Below are 21,617 nucleotides of genomic sequence, written 5' to 3' on the forward strand. Positions count from 1 at the left end.
TTCTGGTCCTTTAGGTGAAGGGGGACTCTACAAGGGCAGAACTATTAGCAGCACTACAAGGGGTACAGTTTGCTGTACAGATAGGAGTGGAGCAGCTACTAATAGAAGGTGATTACAAAAACCAGAGACTACAGTTTGGTGCTTCAAAAATGAACTTGAAAGATTCAAATGCTTGACGAGGAATTTGGATGTTAGAATACAATGGGTAGGGAGATCTGCCCTGATTGTTTAGCCAAGCAAGGGGCTAATAGGAAAAATCTGTATTGAGCTCAATTGTAATCCTGATTGTTTAGCCAAGCAAGGGGCTAATAGGAAAAATCTGTATTGAGCTCAATTGTAATCCTTTTTAGTTCTTGATGGATTGGAGAGGTTGCAGCCCGTACCTTTCCAAGTGTATTCTATATCAGTGGTTTATTAATAAATTCTTCATTTATCAAAAAAAAAACCTAGCATGTGTATCAGGTCAAGGATATTGAATAGTATTGAGTGGTGTTTTACTTGTTACTTCTTAGTGGTGTGCTACTTCCTTTAATTGCTCTCTGTATTTATACTGAGAATATTGATCCTTCTTTTGTATGCTTGTCATCCACATTTCTGTCATTATTTTTTCGTATCCACAGTTTATCGTAGTAAATTTTTGTTAGAGTCAGCTGTAGAAGGGTAGTATAGACTTTTTATGTTAAGTTATATATTAGTTGTTCAGCTGATGTGGCTCTCACTTGAGTGAGGGCACAATAGTAATTCCTGTATATTTTAGAAGAGTATAAATAAAAGAGTGGCCGACTAGAGAAGAGGGTCTTTTCTCTCTAGTTCAGCTGAGACTGTTCTTTCTCTCCTCCTTCTTCTCCCTCTTCTTCTCTTTCTTCCGATCTGGACTCGTACGAACATCTCATCTGAGTTTTATCATGGTATCAGAGCCATGATAATCAGTTCAGATCAGTCATTTCCTCTTTTCTTTGTTCTGCGCATTCTCTTCTAGGGTATTGCAGAATTCCCACTGATAACTAGGAGTTTCTCAGAAAGAAAGAAAAGGACTGGCCGTTTTCTCCTTTTGGGGGTTTCCATGCTTCCAATGAGTGCGGTTGTTGTGGTTTTGTGTGGTTGGTAGAAAACCCTCTACTTGGCAGTTCGAAAAGGGCTGGTTTTGTGATGGTGACAGTGCAGACTTGGTACCCTCTACTCGACAGGTACATGATCTTTGAATCAAGTTGTGTTATGTAGCAAGTATTTTTATATGTTGCAGAACTGAATATCCTATTCGTGAGATGTATTGTGAGGGTTTCTAGTGCTGACAGTGGACGGCAGCAGTGGTGTTGTTGCTAGTAGTGGTGAAGAGTTGTGTGTGTTGTTGCTGAAACCTATGATACTAGGAACCCTAGTAGTGTTCAGTCATTCGTAGTGTGGTGATTGGGTAGTAGAGTGACAACCTAGTGGTACAATTTCTCCTTTTTTCTTTCTTGTGCAGTCATGGGAGACAGCAGTGAATGCAAATCAAGTGTGATGGTGCCTTCTGATTATTTGAATGTGCAGATGACCTCTATAAAACTGAATGGTGAGAATTATGTCCCTTGAAGTTTCCCTGAAAGCCAGAAAGAAAGTGAAGCATGTGAGGGAAGATAAACCCCCAATTGATTCTCCAGGATATGATGAATGGGAGCAAGAGGATGCTCAAATTATGACATGGCTATGGAACAACATGGAGTCCAAAATCAGTGTGAACTTCATGTTTTTAGATACAACCAAGGAGGTTTGGAATCATGTAAGGAAATTATATTTTGGACAAGATAACACTACTAGGGTTTATCAACTGTACCAAGAGTACTTCAATTTGCAACAAGGGAATCAGAGTCTTGAGGACTATTATGCAAGTATGAGAAATCTGCAAAATGAGTTGAATGTGTATCACTTTCTTACACCTGATGTCAAAATTCAGCAACAACAGAGAGAGCAGTTGGATGTGACCAGATTTTTAGTAGGGCTGAAGTCTGAATATGAACCAGTAAGGGCATAGATACTAGGTGGATATGCTCTTCCCTTTCTTGAGGAAGTGTTTGCTCGTCTTCGGAGGATCTCAGTTGGATCCGTAGAGACTTCCACTATATCGGATAGGTCTGCATTTGCAGTTACGAGAGGGGGAGGTCGTGGTGGTAGAGGAGGTCAACCTGGCTGTGGTAGTGGTGGTGGACCCATGTATGGTCGTGGTAGTGGTGGAATGTATAGTCATGGTGGTGGTCGAGACTCAGGGGGAGCCCATGGTAGAGGATGTGGTAATACTCAGAGAATGTGTACTCAATGTGGTATGGAGGGACATACTATCAACTTTTGCTATGATTTACATGGTCCACCTTCAACCTGGGCAAATCATGCAGCTTTAAATGGTGGTGGCTCAAGACAAGAATCTTAAGTTATTGATCAGATCCCCACTATATCTACAGATGCTTCCAGAAAGGAGATGGTGAGTGTTTCACGGGATGAGTATGAGCGGTTCATTTAGGGTACATCTCAACAGAACACGACTACCCTTGCACACTCAGGTACGACTTGTCTGGCATCCACACCTTCCCGTTGGATTATAGATTCTGGAGCTTCCAATCATATGACTGGGACTCCAGGTGTGTTTTCATCCATTTCTTCGTCCTCCACATCCCAATCTGTTACTCTTGCCAATGGCTCTACATCAGCCATATGTGGTGTTGGTAATGTTGACACAGACTCATTATCCCTATCCTCAGTTTTATATGTTCCCAAGTTTCCCTTTAACCTGATGTCTGTTAGTAAATTGACTGTCTCTTAATTGCTCAATAACTTTTTACCCTTCCTCTTGTGTGTTTCAGGATTTCAAGACGGGGATGAAGATTGGTGGAGGGCATGAAGCTGGTGGACTGTATTATCTTGATGGAGGTGGTTCGGCAACAGCCCTTCAGACATCTCTTTCCCCTCATCAGTGGCACTATAGACTTGGTCATCCGTCTCTTAGAGCTCTCTAGTTACTTGTTTCGTCGTTGAGTCGTCTTTCTACTTTGAATTGTGAGTCGTGTCAGTTTGGGAAACATCATCGTGTTTCCTTTAGTCCTAGAGTCGATAGTCGTACATCGAGTCTTTTTTCTTTAGTCCATTCGGACATCTGGGGTCCAAACAGAGTAGTGTCTTATAATGGTTACAAGTACTTTGTAATTTTTGTTGATGATTATTCAAGGATGACATGGCTTTACCTTATGAAAGAAAGGAGTGAGCTGTTTTCTATTTTCCAAAAATTTTATGCTGAAATTCGCAATCAATTTGGTGTACATATTAAAATTCTTTGTTTTGATAATGGCCGCGGGTATTTTTCCACATCATTTTAAGAATATTTGGAACAACATGGCATTATCCATCAAACTTTGTGTCCCTACACCCCTCAACAAAATGGGGTGGCTGAAAGAAAGAACCGTCACATTTTGGAAACTGCTCGGTCCCTCTTACATCATATGAATGTTCCCAAACCCTTTTGGAGTGATTTTGTGCTTACATCCTGTTTTCTTATTAACCGCATGCCCATGTCTATCCTTGAAGGTTAGTCCCCTTTTTCTGTTTTGTTTCCCACGTTGTCTCCTTTTCCCCTTATTCCCGAAGTTTTTGGATGTGTGTGTTTCGTTCATAATCTTGGGCCTGGAATGGACAAGTTAGATGCTAGATCCATTAAGTGTGTCTTTCTTGGCTATTCCATGACTCAAAAAGGGTATAAGTGTTATAATCCTTGTTCTCAGCGTTCTTTCGTGTGTCCTAATGTTACATTCTTTGAGTCTGTTCCTTTCTTCTCCGGGCTCCGTTGCCATCACCTCCTCTTCCAGTTCCTGTCGAGGACCCCGTTCTCTTTGTTCCAGTTGTGACCCAGTCTTTGTCTCCAGTGCAGCTACCTGCGGAACGACCACCTATCTGGCAATTGTATACACATCGTCAGGCACCGGCTCTTCCTCCAGCTTCGTAACCGTCAACAGATCCGACAGTTGTTACCACCCCCAGTTTCTGACCTTGATCTCCCTATTGTTTTGTGGAAAGGTAAATGCAGTTGCACTCTCCACTCCATTTCCAATTATGTTTCTGTATCTCACCTTTTGGCTTCCCATCGCTAGTTTGTTTCTATGTTATCCTCTGTCTCTGTTCCCAAGGATGTCCAGGATGCCCTCAGTTCTCCAGGGTGGCGCCAAGCAATGGAAGAACTCTTGGCCCTGACTCGTACTCATACGTGGGACCTCACCACTTTTCCGCCTGGTAAGCATGTTGTAGGTTGTAAGTGGGTGTGCACGGTTAAATACTTACCTGATGGGAGTGTTGAACGGTTGAAAGCTCGGTTAGTTGCCAAAGGTTATTCATAGCTATATGGTATTGATAAAACACCTCTCCGGTTGCCAAAACTGGGTCAGTTCGTGTTTTGATTTCTCTTGCTGCTATGTTTGATTGGCCCTTGTTTCAGCTTGACATCAAGAATTCCTTTTTACATGGTGATTTCCTTGAGGAGGTGTACATGGAGCAACCACTAGGGTTTGTTGCTCAGGGGGAGGGTGAGAAGGTATGTAGACTTTCTTATGGACTTAAACAATCTCTCCGTGCATGGTTTGGGAGATTTAGTGAAGTGGTGAAGAAGTTTGGAATGAAACAGTGTCAGGTTGACCATTCCGTATTCAACTATGAATCAAATGCTGGGAAGATCCTCTTGGTGGTATATGTAGATGACATTGTTATCATAGGCAGTGACAGACCGGGGATTGACAGGTTGAAGACTTACTTGCATGATCACTTCCAGAGAAAGGATATTGGAAAATTAAGATACTTACTAGGGATAGAGGTAGCGAGGTCCAAGAATGGTATTAATCTGTGCCAGAGGAAATATGTTCTTGATCTGCTAGAAGAAACATGGTTGTTGGGTGCCAAACCAACTGAAACACCCATGGAACTGAATGTTAAGTTGAGTAGTGATGTAGGTGAGGAGTTTGAGGATCCGATAAGGTACAGAAGGTTGGTAGGTAAGCTTATTTACCTAACCATCACTCGACCTGATATCTCATTTGTGGTCAGTGTAGTGAGTCAGTTTATGCAGAATCCTCGAATTCCACATTGGGAGGCAGTCCTAAGGATTGTGTAGTATTTGAAGGGAGCTCCAAGTCGTGGTTTGTTATATAAGAGTGGAGGAAGTCTTGAGATAGAGGGATACACGGATGCTGATTGGGCTGGTTCCATATTTGACAGAAGGTCCACTATAGGGTATTGCACTTTTATTGGTGGGAACTTAGTGACATGGAAAAGTAAGAAGCAGACAATGGTAGCAAAAAGCAGTGCAGAGGCTGAATATAGGGCTATGGCACACACAACATGTGAACTAGTGTGGTTGAAGCATCTCCTAGAAGAGATGGGATACATGATTGACACTCCTATGAAGCTATATTGTGATAATCAAGTTGCAGTTCATATCTCCTCTAATCCAGTGGTTCATGAAAGGACGAAGCATATAGAAGTTGATTGCCACTTTGTACGTGAGAAGGTGCTTAGTGGAGTGATAAGTACAACATATGTGAACATAGGAAATCAATGGGTAGATCTGTTTACCAAAGGGTTGAATCGAGGAAGAGTGGACTACATATGTAACAAGCTAGGACTATATGACATATACTCACCAGCTTGAGGGGGAGTGTTAGAGTCGGCTGTAGAAGGGTAGTATAGACTTTTTGTGTTAAGTTATATATTAGTTGTTCAGCTGATGTGGCTCTCACTTAAGTGAGGGCACAATAGTAATTCTTGTATATTTTAGAAGAGTATAAATAAAAGAGTGGCCGACTAGAGAAGAGGGTCTTTTCTCTTTAGTTCGGATGAGACTGTTCTTTCTCTCCTCCTCCTTCTTCTCCTTCTTCTCCCTCTTCTTCTTCTTCTCTTTCTTCTGATCTGGACTCATACAAACATCTCATATGAGTTTTATCAGTTTTCATCAATTGAAAACACAAGAGAGCTTAGACAATTTTTCTATCGCATCTTAAAAAAAATATTGATAAAGAATGAAGTAATGTATAAATAAATGCATGGATGTTGTTCTGTATAGTTATAGAGCTAGCCTAGTGCTGCTCCCCTTAGGTACCCTTAAAGTCCCAAGGTACCAGTAGTACCATTTAGTCAAGAGGTTACCCCTCTCCCAATTCAATTATTGTCTATTAATTCCTTCTTTGGCTAGTGTATCTGCTAGTATATTTGCTGACCATGGCACTCAAACAAAATTAACTTCCACAATATTGGCTTGAAGTCGAGTCTCCATAATTTGATGTTGCAAGTTGCATGCTTCTACTAACTCATCTCAGCCAATTGATAATTGTCTTTGAATCTCCCTCTGCAATTAGGTTTCTTTAAGCCTATGAAGATATGCCTTGATGTACATTATTAGAGTAGTCTTTGTTGTACAATATCGTATTCTTATTATTTTATTTGTTCTTTTTATCTTTCAGCCCTGTAAGGGCATTCTTGTTACTGTACATATCTTTTATCTCTTTAATATAAAGGAGACTCTTTGGGGTGGGGGTCGACTATTCTTGACACCCTTAAGTTCTGTTTTCTTCTTGCTCTCAATTCGGTTCACATGGTACCAGAGCAGGTTGCCCTTTGATCTTCTTTCTCTCTGATCCACCTTGTTTTCTTAATCCATTGAGAACTTGCATCTCTGCCGATTAGGGGTGTAAACGGGTCGAATTCGAATTGGATAAGGCAATATTTGAATTTGAATCCGATTAGAAAATCCGATATCCGACGGATATTGAAAATTAATATCCGAATTCGAATTCGATTAAATTAATTATTTTAGATAATTAATAAATATTTGATTCGAATTCGATTAATTAATTATTTTAGATAATTAATAAATATATAAAATAAATATTTTATTGATATAAAGTATATAAATATATAAAATATTTATGTAACTTAATTATTATATATAAATTATATAAAATATTTTATATATTATATAAGAATTAAATAATTAATCGAATTCAGATATTTATTGAATCGAATCAGGTCATATCTGAATTCGAATCCGATTAACTATTCGGTATGAATAGGATATCCAAATTCGACTGATTAGATATTCGAATTATTCGAATTATTCGAATTCGATTCAATTATGTCGAATATCAAATTCAAAATCAGATTTTCGAATACCGTTTACACCCTTACTGCCGATTGGTCTTGGACTGTTTTGATCTTTCCAGGAACCATTTTTCTGTTTTCCGCGCATTCAAAGAGAGATTTTATTGGATCTCTCTCGTTTGGCATGTTTGTAGCAAGATTTAAAAGGAGTTGTTGCCTAGCTCTTCTCAACATACTTTGAAAGTTTTATTGAGATCCGTGAAGTTTTGAGAGAGATTTGGACTTCTCTTATAGGCGGCTGCGCCCAAACTGTCCTTTTCTGGACTGTGTTTAGTTTTCTTCTTCTACTGGATCTTGAACAATCTCCGGTGAAAGTAAGGGGTTTCTTTCTTAGTTTTTTGACTCTCTTGGATTCGATTACAACTTATTTCACTCGTTTTGATCAAGTTTTATTGCAGTCTAGTTCCTTTAAACTTCAGTCGAACCCTATTTTGTGCTATTTTCTTGCCGTAATGGCTTCAGACAGAGGTGATATCATTCCCGTGAAGATGAATGGACAAAATCATGGGATGTGGAAGTTCAATTTTGATTTTTATGTTGAAGGGAAAGGTTTATAAGGATATCTGAATGGAATGGTCACTAAACCAGCTGAGATCGAGGCCAAGGCTTTACAACAATGGAAGTTGGATAATGGTAAGCTTGTTTCTTGGATTATGAGTTCTATTGATTATCATATATTTGTACCTATGAGGAGAATGAAAACAACCTATGAGATGTACTTGTATTTGGAAAAAGTTTATCAACAGTTCAACGTATCTAAACAGTATCAGATAGAATCAGAAATATTTTCTTACAACCAAGGAGATAGGAGGATACAAGAATATTTTTCTGGTTTTCTTGATTTATGGGCTGAATATGAGATTGTTCACATTGAACCCTCGGATCCAGTAGAGTGTGTGAAATATCTTCAGAAGCATTTTGAGAAGAGAATTCTTGATGAGACTTAGACTTGAATATGAGATAATCAGGTCCAACATTCTGAGTAGGGAAACACTTCCAGATATGGATTCTGTTTTAGGGGAACTTTTAAGGAAAGAGGCTAGACTTCTCACTACAGCCGGGTTTGATGGGAAGATACTGAACTTGGGGCTGAAACAACCTTTGTTGCTCATGGGTGTAAGAAGCCAACCTCCAAGGACTTCTCCAAAATTCAGTGCTATGAGTGTAAGGGTTTTGGACACATTGCTTCTCACTATAAGAAGAATGTGTGCACCTATTGCAAGCAACATGGTCACATCATTCCAGACTGTCCAATCCGACCAGCTAAGGGTTCTTAGAAAAAGACAGCCCTGGGCCTATTAGGCAGTAGATGGACAAGCAACAGACACTGTATCCACCAAGGGTAATTCTTCAGTGAAAGTTGATTCAACAGGTGTCATGGATGAAGAAAAGGTTGGGCAATTGGTATCTTCTGCTATTTCCTCTGCTTTCTTTGCTATTGGCTTGTCTGGTAAGTTCTCTGCATATTGTTCTTCCCTTTCACATGCTTGGATTATAGATTCAAGTGCCACCAATCATATGACAGGAGCTTACCTCAATCACCCAAATCCATCCATTGAAACTTACCATAAACATATTATTACTACCAATGGTGAAAAGTTAGACATCATTGGTAGCATGTCCCTTAAATTGTCACCAACTAGATCCTTCCCTCTATCAAAAACCCTCTTAGTACCCAACCTTACTACTAATCTGATTTCTGTTGGCCAACTTGTTGATGAAGGAAATGTTCTCACCTTTTCTCATGATGGTTGCTTGATACATGACCGGTACACTGGGAAGGTGAAAGGGAAGGGGCATAGGTCGGGCCGTCTATTTGCGCTGGAGTTCAAGAAATCTCAATCAGGAGCATCCTCAACTTTACTTTGTTTTTCTTTGTCTGATTCTTTGTTGAGTTATAGAAATAATATTTGGGATTTATGGCATAAACGGTTGGGTCATCCATATTCCCAAAAATTAAAATTTTTGTTTGACTATGGTTTGATTAAGAATAAAATTCCTCCTGTTCATACTTGACTATGGTTTGATTAAGAATAAAATTCCTCTTGTTCATACTTTTGATATTTCTTACACTACGTGTTGTTTGAGTAAAAGTCATGTTTTACCATTTCTTCATACATCTAAACATGCCACTAAACCTTTTGAGATAATACATAGTGATGTTTGGTTTGCTTCTACTACTTCACGATTGGGATACATATATTTTGTATTGTTTATAGATGATTGTACCAGATATGCTTGGATTTATTTTCTACAGCACAAATCGAAAGTTTTTGGCACATTTAAATTATTTCATACTATGGTGCAAAATTAATTCAAGTGCAATGTGACTATTCTCTGGTTCAGATTCAGGGGGAGAATATAGAGACGAAGACTTTCAGGCCTACTTGAGGAGTTATGGAATTCAGTCTTAGTGCAGTTGCCCAGACACTCCACAACAGAATGGTGCGGCTGAACGGAAGAATGGATATATTCTCAGTGTTGTGTGGACATTACTACAGGAGTCTTATACTCCAACTTCGTTTTGGGTAGAAGTAGCCAGTACAATCGTGTATTTGATCAATTTTCTTCCCTCCTTTGTTCTAGGCAACACTTCTCCCTTCCAAAAACTTTTTGGTCATCTCCCAGATTTCTCTAGTCTTTATGTTTTTGCTTGTCTTTGTTTTGTACATCTTCCTGTTCGTGAACAATCTAAATTAACTGCTCAGTCTGCTATGTGTGCCTTTGTGGGATATAGTCTTGACCACAAAGGATTTTTGTGCTATGATCCTGCTATTCGTCGTATTCGGATTTCTCAAAATGTTGTGTTTCTTGAACATATCTCCTTCTTTGCTGGGGTTGCTAGATTGTCTATTCCTTCCATCTCTGTTTTGCAGGACTTTGATTCAGATGACACTACTACTTCCTCGACTGAGAGATTTTCTCGTCTTCACCTGCAAGTGGCTACGTGTCCCGATCTTTGCACTTACAACCCCCCTTCCACCCGGTCCAAAGCATCCATCTCTGATATCCCCTGTAAGTGATACCTTGACCCAAGATCTTCCTATTTCAGATAGTAATTCGGTTATTCCACTTCGTCATTCTACCCGTATTTCTCGCCCCCCTGACTGTTATGGTTTTCCTTCCTGAAATTCAAGCCCTCCACGAGAATGATACTTGGGATCTTGTGCTAGCTCCTCCAGATGCTTCTATTGTTGGAAGCCGTTGGGTCTATACGATCAAACTGAAGTCAGATGGTTCCCTCGATCGATATAAGGCCTGGTTAGTTGCCCAAGGATATAGTCAGGAATATGGGATTGGTTATGAAGAAACATTTGCCCCGGTTGCTAATATCACCACAGTTCGGACTCTTATGGTCATATCTGCTATTCATTCCTAGACTATTTACCAATTAGATGTGAAGAATGCTTTTCTTCATGGTGAACTGAAGGAGACAGTCTACATGAAACCTTCGCCTGGATATTGCAGTGATCCTTTATGTGTCTGTCGCCTAAAGAAGTCTCTATATGGTCTGAAGCAAGCACTCAGGGCTTGGTTTCAGCGCTTCCGGAATGTTGTTGCAGCTGGGTATAATCATAGTTCCTCTGACTACTCTCTTTGTTAAGAGAAGACCCCAGTGTATCATTATCCTCCTATTGTATGTTGATGACATGCTTCTAACTGGGGATGATCATGATGGCATTTGTGAGCTGAAGTCCTTACTTCATAACTCATTTCACATGAAGAACCCGGGTCCTCTTACTTATTAGGTTTGGAGGATCATCATAGGTGTCGAGGGTATTTTATTTGTCAACAAAAATACGCCTCTGATCTCGTCAAATTAGCTAGAATTACTTATGAGAAACATGTTGATACCCCCCTGGAGCTGAATGTCAAGCTATCTAAATCCAAAGGCCTCATCCTTCCTGATGCTACCTTGTACCGTCAGGTTGTTGGCTCTTTGATCTATCTTACTATGACCAGGCCCGATATTTCACATGCTATTTAGGTCGTTAGTCAATTTGTCTTTGCATCGCGGCAACCTCATATGGTTGTTGTTCGCCGCATCATCCGTTATGTTAGAGACAACCTCTCAGGGATTGTTTTTCTCTTCCTCATCATCCATACAATTGAGGGTTTATGCTGATGCCGATTGGGTTGGTTGCCTTGACACTCGCTGATCCACTACTAGGTGGTGCGTCTTCATGGGTGACTCTCTCATCTCCTAGAAGTGCAAGAAACAACAAACTGTCTCTAAGTCTTCTACTGAAGCTGAGTATAGAGCCATGTCTTCTGCATGTAGCGAGATTGTTTGGCTGAAGTCTCTTTTCATGGATCTTGGTACTCCTCTTCCTACTCCTATTCCTTTGTATGCCGATAACACCAGTGCTATCAAGATCGCATTTAATCCTATCTTTCATGAGAGGACTAAACATATCGAGGTGGATTGTCACTTTATTAGAGACCTTCTTGTTGCAGGCTCTATATCTCTTCTTCATGTAGCCTCTCACATGTAGATTGCTGACATCTTTACCAAGGCCATGACTAAAAGTCAACACCTCATTCTTGTGGGCAAACTGATGCTGATGTCTACACATCAGTTTGAGGGGGAGTGTGAAGATATACCTCGATGTACATTATTAGAGTAGTCCTTATTGTACAGTATTGTATTCTTATTATTTTATTTGTTCTTTTTATCTTTCAGCCCCGTAAGGGCATTCTTGTAATTGTACATATCTTTTATCTCTTTAATATAAAAGAGACTCTTTGGGGTGGGGGTCGACTATTCTTGACACCCTTAATTCTATTTTCTTCTTGCTCTCAATTCGGTTCACAAAGCCAATGATCTTGCCGGCACTTGTAATACAACTAAGAGTTATACTTTGATTGAATTTCCTTCTCTTATTGAACCTGAGCAAGCCACTTGATTGTTCACATTTTCTAATAATACCACCCATGCTTTATTGCCCAAGGTTTTCAACCTTGCTGCCATCAAATTTAATTTTGGTACATTCTTTGGTGGGGGTGACCAATTTGGTGTGCTTTTGTCCCTTCCAGTGGACATTGTTGCCATTGTGAAATCTCTTAGACAATTTTAACATCCCATAAATCTCCTCCTGATGGAGTTTGCTTTGCTTCAAGCATTTGCCAAAGAAGACAAGAAGAGAGGAATTCTTCAAATCCTCTAGATAGGAAAGGGCAAATCATGTGGAGGCGTGCTTATGCAGTTACCACTTAGTACATTTGGGAGGATAGGAATGCCATAATCTTCTCCAAATAATGCAGTGAGACCTAAGATGAAACATATTGATTTGGTGACCATCAAATGGTCCACTGGATACTGACGATTAGGAGATGGCATACTATAATAAGCTTGTTGACTGAGAGATAGTATGTGGTATAGGAGTGTTCCTCACCCCTTTTCATGAAGTATGGTCCCTGGAAACCTGGGCTTCTTGCAACTATGTAGCTAATTTATAGGCGTTATGGGTGAAACTCTTTATGAAGCAATTGGAGGATATTCTGCACAAAGAGGAAATAAGTTGGAGATAGAAATCTTGGTGCAAATGGTTAAATGAGGGAGATAGTAACACTAGATTATTCCACTCAGTGGCAAATGGTAGAAGGAAAAATAACTTTGTTTCAAAACTAGAAATTGAAGGAGCAGCTATTTCCAACATGATAGAGATAGCATGGGCCTTGGTAAATCATTTCAAGTCTATCTTCAGAAGGCCATTGAATGAGAAGGTTTGCTCAGAGGGTTTGGAGTGGCCGAATATAGGAAAAGAGAATAGGGGGTGGTTAGAAAGGAAGTTTGAACTAGAGGAAATAAAGGAAGTTGTGTTTTCATTCGATAGAAAAGCTGTGGGCCCAGATGGATTTACAATGGCCTTCTATCAGGATTTTTGGGAGATTTTGAAACGGGATCTAATGTTAGTCTTTGATGAATTCCATAGTAGGGGAGTAATTAACCTGGGATTAAACTCCACATTTTATTGCTTTGGTTCCAAAGAAGATAGAGGCTTCACAACCGAGGGATTTTAGACCGATAAGCTTGGTGAACAACTTATATAAAATAATTGCAAAAGGGTTGTTTCTTAGGATCAAGGAAGTTCTTCCTACTATTATTGCACCCAACCAATGAGCTTTTGTGAAGAGCAGACAGATTTTTGATCAAATCCTGATTGCAAATGAGAGTTTGAAGAGTTTCAGAAGGACAAAGAAGAAGGGAGTGGTGTGTAAATTGGACCTAGAAAAGGCTTTTGATCTAGTTGATTGGTCCTTTTTGTTGGAAGTCTTGGCTAACTTCGTTTGGAGATAGATGGTGCAATTGGATATGGGGATGTGTTAGGAGTCGTCACTACTCAATTTTGGTTAATGGAATTGTGGTAGATTTTTTTCCTGCTCTGAGAGGAATTAGACAAGGAGACCCACTCTCCCCTTTCTTATTCACAGTGGTTGCAGAAGTCTTAGGGAGATTGATCCATAAAGCTGACTTAAGGAATTTATTAAGAGGGTGGGGAATTGGAAGGGAGGAAATTCCACTTATGCACTTGCAGCTTGCAGACGATACAATGTTTTTCTGTGAAGGTGGGGACATTAATTGGATCAGGAACATGAAAATGATAATACAACTCTTCGAGCAGATATCCAATCTTAAGGTGAACTTTGATAAGTCATATAGTGGGAGTGAACATGGAGGAAAGGGAAATAAGTGAATATGCAGACATTTTAGGTTGTGTAGTTTCGGAGTGGCCTATAAATTACTTAGATCTCCCCTTAGGAGATAGCCCCAAGAAAAAAATAATTTTGGAACCTAGTGGTGGAAAGATTAGAGAAAAGACTTGTTTCTTGGAGGAAAAATTATCTTTCATTAGGGGTAGGATCACTTTGGTTAGGTCTACCTTAGCTAACCTACCTGTGTATTTCTTGTCAATTTTTTAAGATACCCACAGAAGTCTCTAATAAATTGGAAAAATTAATGAGAGATTTCTTATAGGAGCCAGGAGAGAAGAGGGACCATAGGATAGGGTGGGAGGTGGTGACTAGGTGCAAGAAGCTAGGTGGTCTTGGGATTGGGAACGTTATGTAGAGATGTATTAGGGCAGCAGTTTGTTGGTCTTTATGGGAAGAAAGAAATTTACGAATTTTTTCAGAAAAGGAGAGAACCATTGAAAACTTAATGGAATTGATACACTTAAGGGTGGTACACTAGCTGTAATTCCTAGACTTATTTTCAGATTTCTCCTTGGATGACTTGCTGAGAAAATGAAAGGAGATAGCTAACTCTGCCAAGGTTAAAAGAGTTTCTAATCCCTCTTGGACCCCTCCTCCCACTGGGTTCATAAAACTGAACTTTGATGGCAGTAGCTTAAGGAACCCAAGGCTGTCTGGTATTGGGGGAGTTTTCAGGAATGAGGAAGGGCTTATTCTAGCCATGTTCTCATGCTCTATTGGGGAAGGAGTCTCTCTTAGGGCTGAGATCCTTGCGGCCTTGGAAGGTGCCCAAAGAGCAAGGGAGTTGAACATCAGAAGACTGGTTATTGAAGGTCACTCGGAGGTGGTGGTGAGATGGCTAAGGGAAGACAGCTCTGGTATATGGAATTACAGCAATGAAAAGAACAAACTTAAGTGGCTGACTAGGGACATTGAGGTGAAATATAGTTGGGTAAAGAGAACTGCTAATTCACTTGCCAATGGGCTAGCCAAGCAAGGGGTGAATATGGGTTCCTTTTTTTGGGTTCATTTCTAATTTTGCTTCTTTTGTTTTATGCTGTTGGGGGAGTTAAGACAGTTTACCTCACCCTCTATTGTAATTAAAGTTTCATTGTCTTAATAAAATTTGCCGTTATTGATAAAAAAAAACTCTTTATGATGTATTTCAATCCAATTGGAGATGGGGGCTCCATCAGAGAAGATTATACAATTTCTTTAGAGTCTTAGCTCAATTTCCCCGGTAGTCATGGATTGGATGAAAGACTGTTGGATGGATATTGGAGCTTCATATTTGATTCTGGAGGCAAGAGCTGTGGCTCCTAGGGAAATCACCTTGTTTAGATGGATCCTGACATCGTCCTACTTGTATTACATTCTTTCCAGGGAGGGTATAAAGACATGCCCAGATTAAAAGGACAAAAGGGAAGATATTGACAGACAGGATTACGATTTCAGTCCCTTATGTTGTGCTTAAGGCCTTGATTCTACTTAACACCTGACTTGAGATTGTTATCTTTCTTCCTTCTGGGACTAGCTTGCTATTCATAGTTTGCCTGGTGGGCCCATGTTCTTCAGTCTCTTGTGGACTTTAACAACTGTACTGCTTTCCAAAATCACTCAAATCGAGGATCCTGGCCTTCCTCTCTGAAGATTCAATCCAAGTATTTAAGTGGAACTATGGCATTGGACCCTCTATTTATAGGAAGGAGGTCTGTGCCTTACTGCCTTGAATTGGATGCCCTAAGCCTACTACCTAAAATTGGTCATCCATGGGTCCAGATCAGGATGTTACATGTATCCATTTATAGAGCTACCTAATCTGCTTTCATTAAGGTAGTTTTTAGGATTAACTGACCTAGTATAACCAGTTAGGCCCATCAAATGGTCCATCTAGGAGTAGTCTTAAAAGTTAAAAACTAACTAGGTTAACAGAGAAATTTGAATCCTTGATCTCTCCTCTCTAATTAAATACTAATTTAGTGATTTTGTGAAAACATTGAAGATATTTGCTCACTTCATTTGTAGATGATATCATTAAGATCTGGCCAATTATTGCTATTGCCGTTTCTTCCTCAGCCAATAGAGGGATTGTAAGGATTCAACCAGTTCTTATGTTCAGCTTCAAGCTGTTCTCTACCTTTCCTGAATCCTAATTTTGATTGAGGCTCTTCATATTTTTAGTAAACTTTCATTTACTGTTAGCAATAAAATATAGGGTGCAACTAATTGCCTTGTGCAATTTTGTACAAGGAAATTATATATGATTGTTTCTTGCCCCATGCTTCCATAAATGACCTTGGAATCTTCCACATGACAATTAAGTTTGGAGCCAAAAGTATCACACATGTTTGTCTACCCTGCTAATACTCGTTGGGAAAACTTCATTTTCAGCCCCAGGGCACTTGCCACACGTCCACAAGAATATCTTCTTTTGAGTTTTCTATTAAATATTAGAACATTAAATGGACAATATTTGCTAGAGAAAGTGACAATACAAGGTGGGGTATGGGATTGATGTGAACTGGAGGATGGAACACCTGGCCTATCTGGAGGGTCCCCTACCTGGTGGACAGCTGCAGGGCAGAAATGGTTATGCTCTAATCTTATGTTTTTCTTGGGATTGCCCTGACCTTTGCATTGTTCTACCTTGATATTGGGCTGTCACTTTTATAGTTCAGATTTACATTAATTCTTGCCAACTCCATATAGTTAGGATGATGCTTTGTTGAGGTGGTGTTAAATTGCATTTTCTTTTTCTTCTTTTTTCCTAAGGTCTGAACTCTAGTGTCTTTCTACTGTACAGTAATGGATTTTGGCGTTCAGTATGGAATATTGATTTTAAAGATGATACACAACTGGTGGAACTGAGTGGCAAGATACAGGTATTACTTACAAATTCATAATGTTGGCATTAACAGTAAATGCACATGATGTATGTTAGTGATATTTGGTGGCCTTTGTGGATCACCTTGGCTGAATTTTAAGTTTGTGTATGCATGCTTATGGGTAAATTCCTTATAACACCAGTTGGTTGGGTTTATTTCAGGTGGGAGCACACTATTTTGAAGAAGGAAATGTGCAATTAGATGCCAACCATGAATGTATAGACACAACCATTTTCCAGGTTAGTATAAATAATAGTGATGAAAGATTCTCAGATCATGATTTTTTTCTTAGGCTCATTTAGGAAAGAGTACAGGTACAATTATGTAGAGTAAAAATACATACAAAATAAAAGGTTTTACACTGCATATTTGTATTTGTACTCCTTCCAAACTGAGCCTTAAGTTATTGTGCCCGCTCGATTGAATGTGCCTTTGCATCTCGTACTTGTTGAAATAAAGTTGAGTATTATGCAATGTAAGAGACCAGGTCCATTGGGTGGTTGAGTATTTAGAAATGATTGAATCTATGATATAATTGAAATATGTTGAAATTATATACTAATCTGATGGTAATACACATGAAAAGCTGATTGGGATATGTCATGGGGAAAGACTTTGGCCTTCCATCTTATTCCCAATAATCTCATCCATTTGGTTATTGGCTACCGTCAGACATTCCACATAAGCTGATTAATGGAATATTATGGAAAAGATTCACATATAGGGGGGAGGCCTTCTTCAATTATCATTTTCAGAAGCTAACATACTATGTATAGTTGATTATTGGGTTTTCCTTTCATCTGAAGTTTTATTCAGCATACCAATTTTTATTCTATTATCATGCTTCAATTTCAGCCAGTCCCCCCTGTATGCTTTCCTGTGTTATTGGAAACAAATTACTTCAAAAATCAATTCCTATCCTTGTAATTAGTTGAAGATTGACCACTTTCTTTGTCTTCTTATTGGTTTTCCATGTTACAGATAATTCATTTAATGTGACTGACATTTGTTATTTCTGATTTCAGTCGCCTGAAGATTCGGCACTTTCTATAGCAAACATGATTCGCCACCACGAGACTGAATACATGGCATCTCTTGAGGTTCTTAATTTGTTTCTGTTCTTAGGTTAAAATAGTTGAATTGATGTCAGAGTATCTTTTTCTGACAGCTGCACATTGGCAGGTATCTTATTCAAATTTGCCAGATACCACTTTCAAGGTACTTTCAAATCTTTGCATAATTTAAATTTGATAAGCATGCTGAATTTATGAAAAAGGAGAATCTGGTTAAATCTTTATACCATTTAATAGATGGTTTTGTGGCTAGCAATTTCCATATAGACAATACCCAATCAAATCCAGAGTCCAGTAACCAGGTCGCCAGACTCACCACCTCTTTTGGGTTGTAGATCTAATCACACTGATGAGATTAGACTACTTATCCAATTTCTCTCCTCTTGAAAAATTGCAATGAAGAATTTTGACAAATATCCAAGATCAGTTGATTCGTGAAACTAATAGCATTAACAAATTGGTGCAGTGTATTGAGTTAACAATCCAGAAGTTTGGCTTTCAACTACTCTGAGAGACAGATAATAATACCAACTGTAGCATCAACTTTGGTTGTATAAGACTTATAATGGGCTCCATCCCTTTATTGAATTAGCTTACCTTATGTTAGTGGAAGATCCAAATACCAAATGCATTATTTTAATGAAGTTACAGTATCTGAACCTCTATCCTTGCACCCCCCCCCCCCACCACCTTCACCAAAAAAAATGAAAAGATAGAAGGAAAAAGAAAAGAACTACTTAGAGTGAATTGGGATATCCTTAATGTTTAAAGCTCCCCAACCACCAAAAAAAGAAAAGATAGAAGGAAAAAGAAAAGAACTACTTAGAGTGAATTGGGATATCCTCAATGTTTAAAGCCTCCATTGTTATTTCAATATATTGGTCTATGTGTTCCCTTCTAGTGGTGAAAATCCCATTTCCTTGTGAGTTGCAATGCAGGATCTCCGCAGGAAGCTTCCAGTTACGCGTACACTATTCCCATGGAATAACACTTTGCAAATTAGCCTTAACCGAGAGATCACAAAAGAACTTGGACTTGGCAAGTGAAAAAAATACCCAGCCTGAGGTGAGGATTGCCTTGGTAATATTGAGCCAGAGTAGTTCAATATTATTTCAGATGAATTTTGCGTGAATAAATCCCTTGAGAGTTCTTGTCATTTGTCACACTGCTTGTGTCTCAAAGTTTGTTTTTGTGAGAAAGCGTTGGGAATTATATTTTCTAAGTATTTTTTGTACAATTGTATTTGGTTCATTTGATGTTGATATAAAACAGTGAGGAATTTGTGCACTATTTTCTCCTTTAAAGAAGTTGATTAAATGCTCGAGGCACGGATAGTTACAAAGCCCATTTGGCTTTGGCTGGCCACACAGGCTTTAGATATCAAAGCAGCGACCACAACGTTGGGGCTCAGGTTCGATCTGTTTGGACGAAAAAAAAAGTAAAAAATATGGTTCAAAGTATACGATTCAAACAACTGAAATTCTTTTTTTTATTTTTGTTTCGTCTTTTCTTTTACCTTTTCAGGCTGAAGGTTTCAATCATATTCATAGGCATGTTAAGAGGGGTTCTTATGTTTGAACATAAAGACACCCTGTATTTTGATGAATCCAAAAACCGATATTGTATCATAAGATGTGCACCAATACATTGAGACATTTGGAGCCTTGCTCTACAGGTCCATTTGTAATAACTAAGGCAATCTGATACACCACCTCGGTTCTATTTGTAATACTCATGGGACCCTATATCATGATTTGCTTAGTGTCTTATGGTTCCTGGTTTCCATGGAGGAGTCCAGATTTGATCCTCACACCCACTTCACAGCTCGTTCAGAAATGTCTCCCGTATTTCTATGATTTTATGAAGGGTTCAATTATGATATGGAAAAGATATGATATCTGAAAAACTTATGACCAGTCAACTGGTCACAGCACATCCCACCATGTATTGGGAACAGCTTCCCGTGGATAAGAACATATAATTACTGGAGATGTCCCTTATGTGAGGTTGGGAATGTATTGTGAGGAGCAGATCTGGGCTTCTTTTATTCATGGCTGAGGTGGTGTGAGGAGCATTCCGTGAGGACAAATCTGGGTTTTCCATAGTGCGTAAAAACTTCTGACCAGTCAACTCAACTGGAATCATAAATGTTGTAGCCAATTAGGTGTAATTTATCAAAATTCATGGATGGGTTTTGATTGGTCAAATTTTTTTTCCATACCATATCTTTTTTGCATCATAGATTTTTCTAACATGAGTTCGGATCGGCTCCTCATAAAGTGTCACACATGTCCCAAATCACATTGCACCCATGCATTGGGAACATCTCCCGCACTTGTCATGGGAGGTGTTCCAAATGCAGGGGTGGAATGTGTTGTGTGAGGTGTGAGGAGCACTTTATGGGGAACCCATGTGCCTTTATTAGTGTTCACGTGGAAGTAGGGGTGTCAATGGACCAGTTTTGGGTTAAACCCCGTTCAAATCAAAATCAATTTAGACAGATTGGATGGACCGGTAAGACATTGAATTGGATCAGTCCAAACTTAATGGTCCAAAGTGTTTATTGGATTTGATTGGACATGGCCCATTCATAATGGATTTATATTGGATTTGGTTGGATTGAACCAACATATGGTTCATCGATAGAAGATAAGAATTCAGGTGCCAATGGACCAGGTTTGGGTTGGAACCAATCTAAATTAAAACCAATTTGAACAGATCAGATGGTCTAGACATTAAATTTGACCAATTGAAAATAGTCCAAAGTATTCATAAGATTGGATTGGACTTATGGAAGTGCAAAGTTTGGTCGTTTGATCATGATTCAATTAAGTATGAGATCTTTGTTAAAAAGGGGTAGTTTATAATGACAATTACCCTATGAATTTTCATTTGTGACAAAGAGCCCTTGAACCTTCACTTTGTAACAAATACCTCCTTGGTTGGTAAGTCAAATAATAAAATGCATTAAATTATCAAGATACCCACCCAACAGATTTATCAAGATACCCAACCCTGTACTACGCCAAGTATGAGATATTCTCCATGTATGACTGCGATAAACATGGGCAGGAGATCTGGACTTGCAGAGTATATAGCATCGCCTAAAGGGCTGATGTATAATCAAGGTTCAGGTCAGCAAATGGATTCCTTGGATTTGATAAATGAAATAAGGGAAAGGAACGAATTTACTGGGTGAAAGCCAAACATCCTTTAGGCTATGTTTGGTTTGAAGGAAAATGCAGGGAAAGGAAGGGAAACCTTTACAAACCTTGTATAGGTTCCCTTGCCTTTCTCTTCCTTTCCCTACCTTTTCCTTCAAACTAAACATAGCCCTAAACTCTAATTGACCCAAAAATACCTCTATTTTCTCCAAATGAAACCAGATAAAATAACGAGAATTATTTCCATCTAAATATAGGAATGCCTCTCTTCATCTTAAAATATAAAAAATATCCACTCCTAATAAACCAAGAAAAACCTCTACCACTTCATCTAAATATTAAATCCAGCCAAAAATATGCAAGGATCTATGCCGAAGGCACATTCATTCATCAATCAACGAGTTCATCTCACGAGGGATTACATTGACTAGAAAGGAGAGAGGTGATGACCAAGTGCATGTTCTAATACAAGTTAAAGCAAATTTGGCTAATAAATGGGCAGCCTCGTTACTTATAACATGGCATATTTTAGACCTTCATACATCGCTGTAGCGCGTTGTTGTGAATCAACCCTGTACTAGCGCGTTGTTTTAGACCTTTATCTCAAAAGCACCATATAAAGAGAATGTAAAACT

At 39.0% G+C, this 21,617-nt stretch overlaps 1 protein-coding gene across 1 annotated transcript in view; it reads left to right on the forward strand.

Moving 5' to 3' along the window:
• CPA (Subunits of heterodimeric actin filament capping protein Capz superfamily) overlaps positions 1 to 19,108 on the forward strand; it is a 55,557-nt gene extending 36,449 nt beyond the window's left edge. Inside the window, exons 6-10 of the mRNA XM_010261298.3 lie at positions 16,664 to 16,742; positions 16,907 to 16,984; positions 17,771 to 17,845; positions 17,928 to 17,963; positions 18,757 to 19,108. Coding sequence (XP_010259600.1) covers positions 16,664 to 16,742; positions 16,907 to 16,984; positions 17,771 to 17,845; positions 17,928 to 17,963; positions 18,757 to 18,864 — 376 coding nt within the window. The 3' untranslated portion in view covers positions 18,865 to 19,108. The remainder of the gene's footprint in view (positions 1 to 16,663; positions 16,743 to 16,906; positions 16,985 to 17,770; positions 17,846 to 17,927; positions 17,964 to 18,756) is intronic.
• Positions 19,109 to 21,617: the final 2,509 nt, after the last annotated feature.

The sequence above is a fragment of the Nelumbo nucifera genome, chromosome 3, assembly GCF_055504915.1.
Source record: "Nelumbo nucifera cultivar China Antique chromosome 3, China Antique-T2T, whole genome shotgun sequence".
In the NCBI taxonomy this organism is placed as follows: domain Eukaryota; kingdom Viridiplantae; phylum Streptophyta; class Magnoliopsida; order Proteales; family Nelumbonaceae; genus Nelumbo; species Nelumbo nucifera.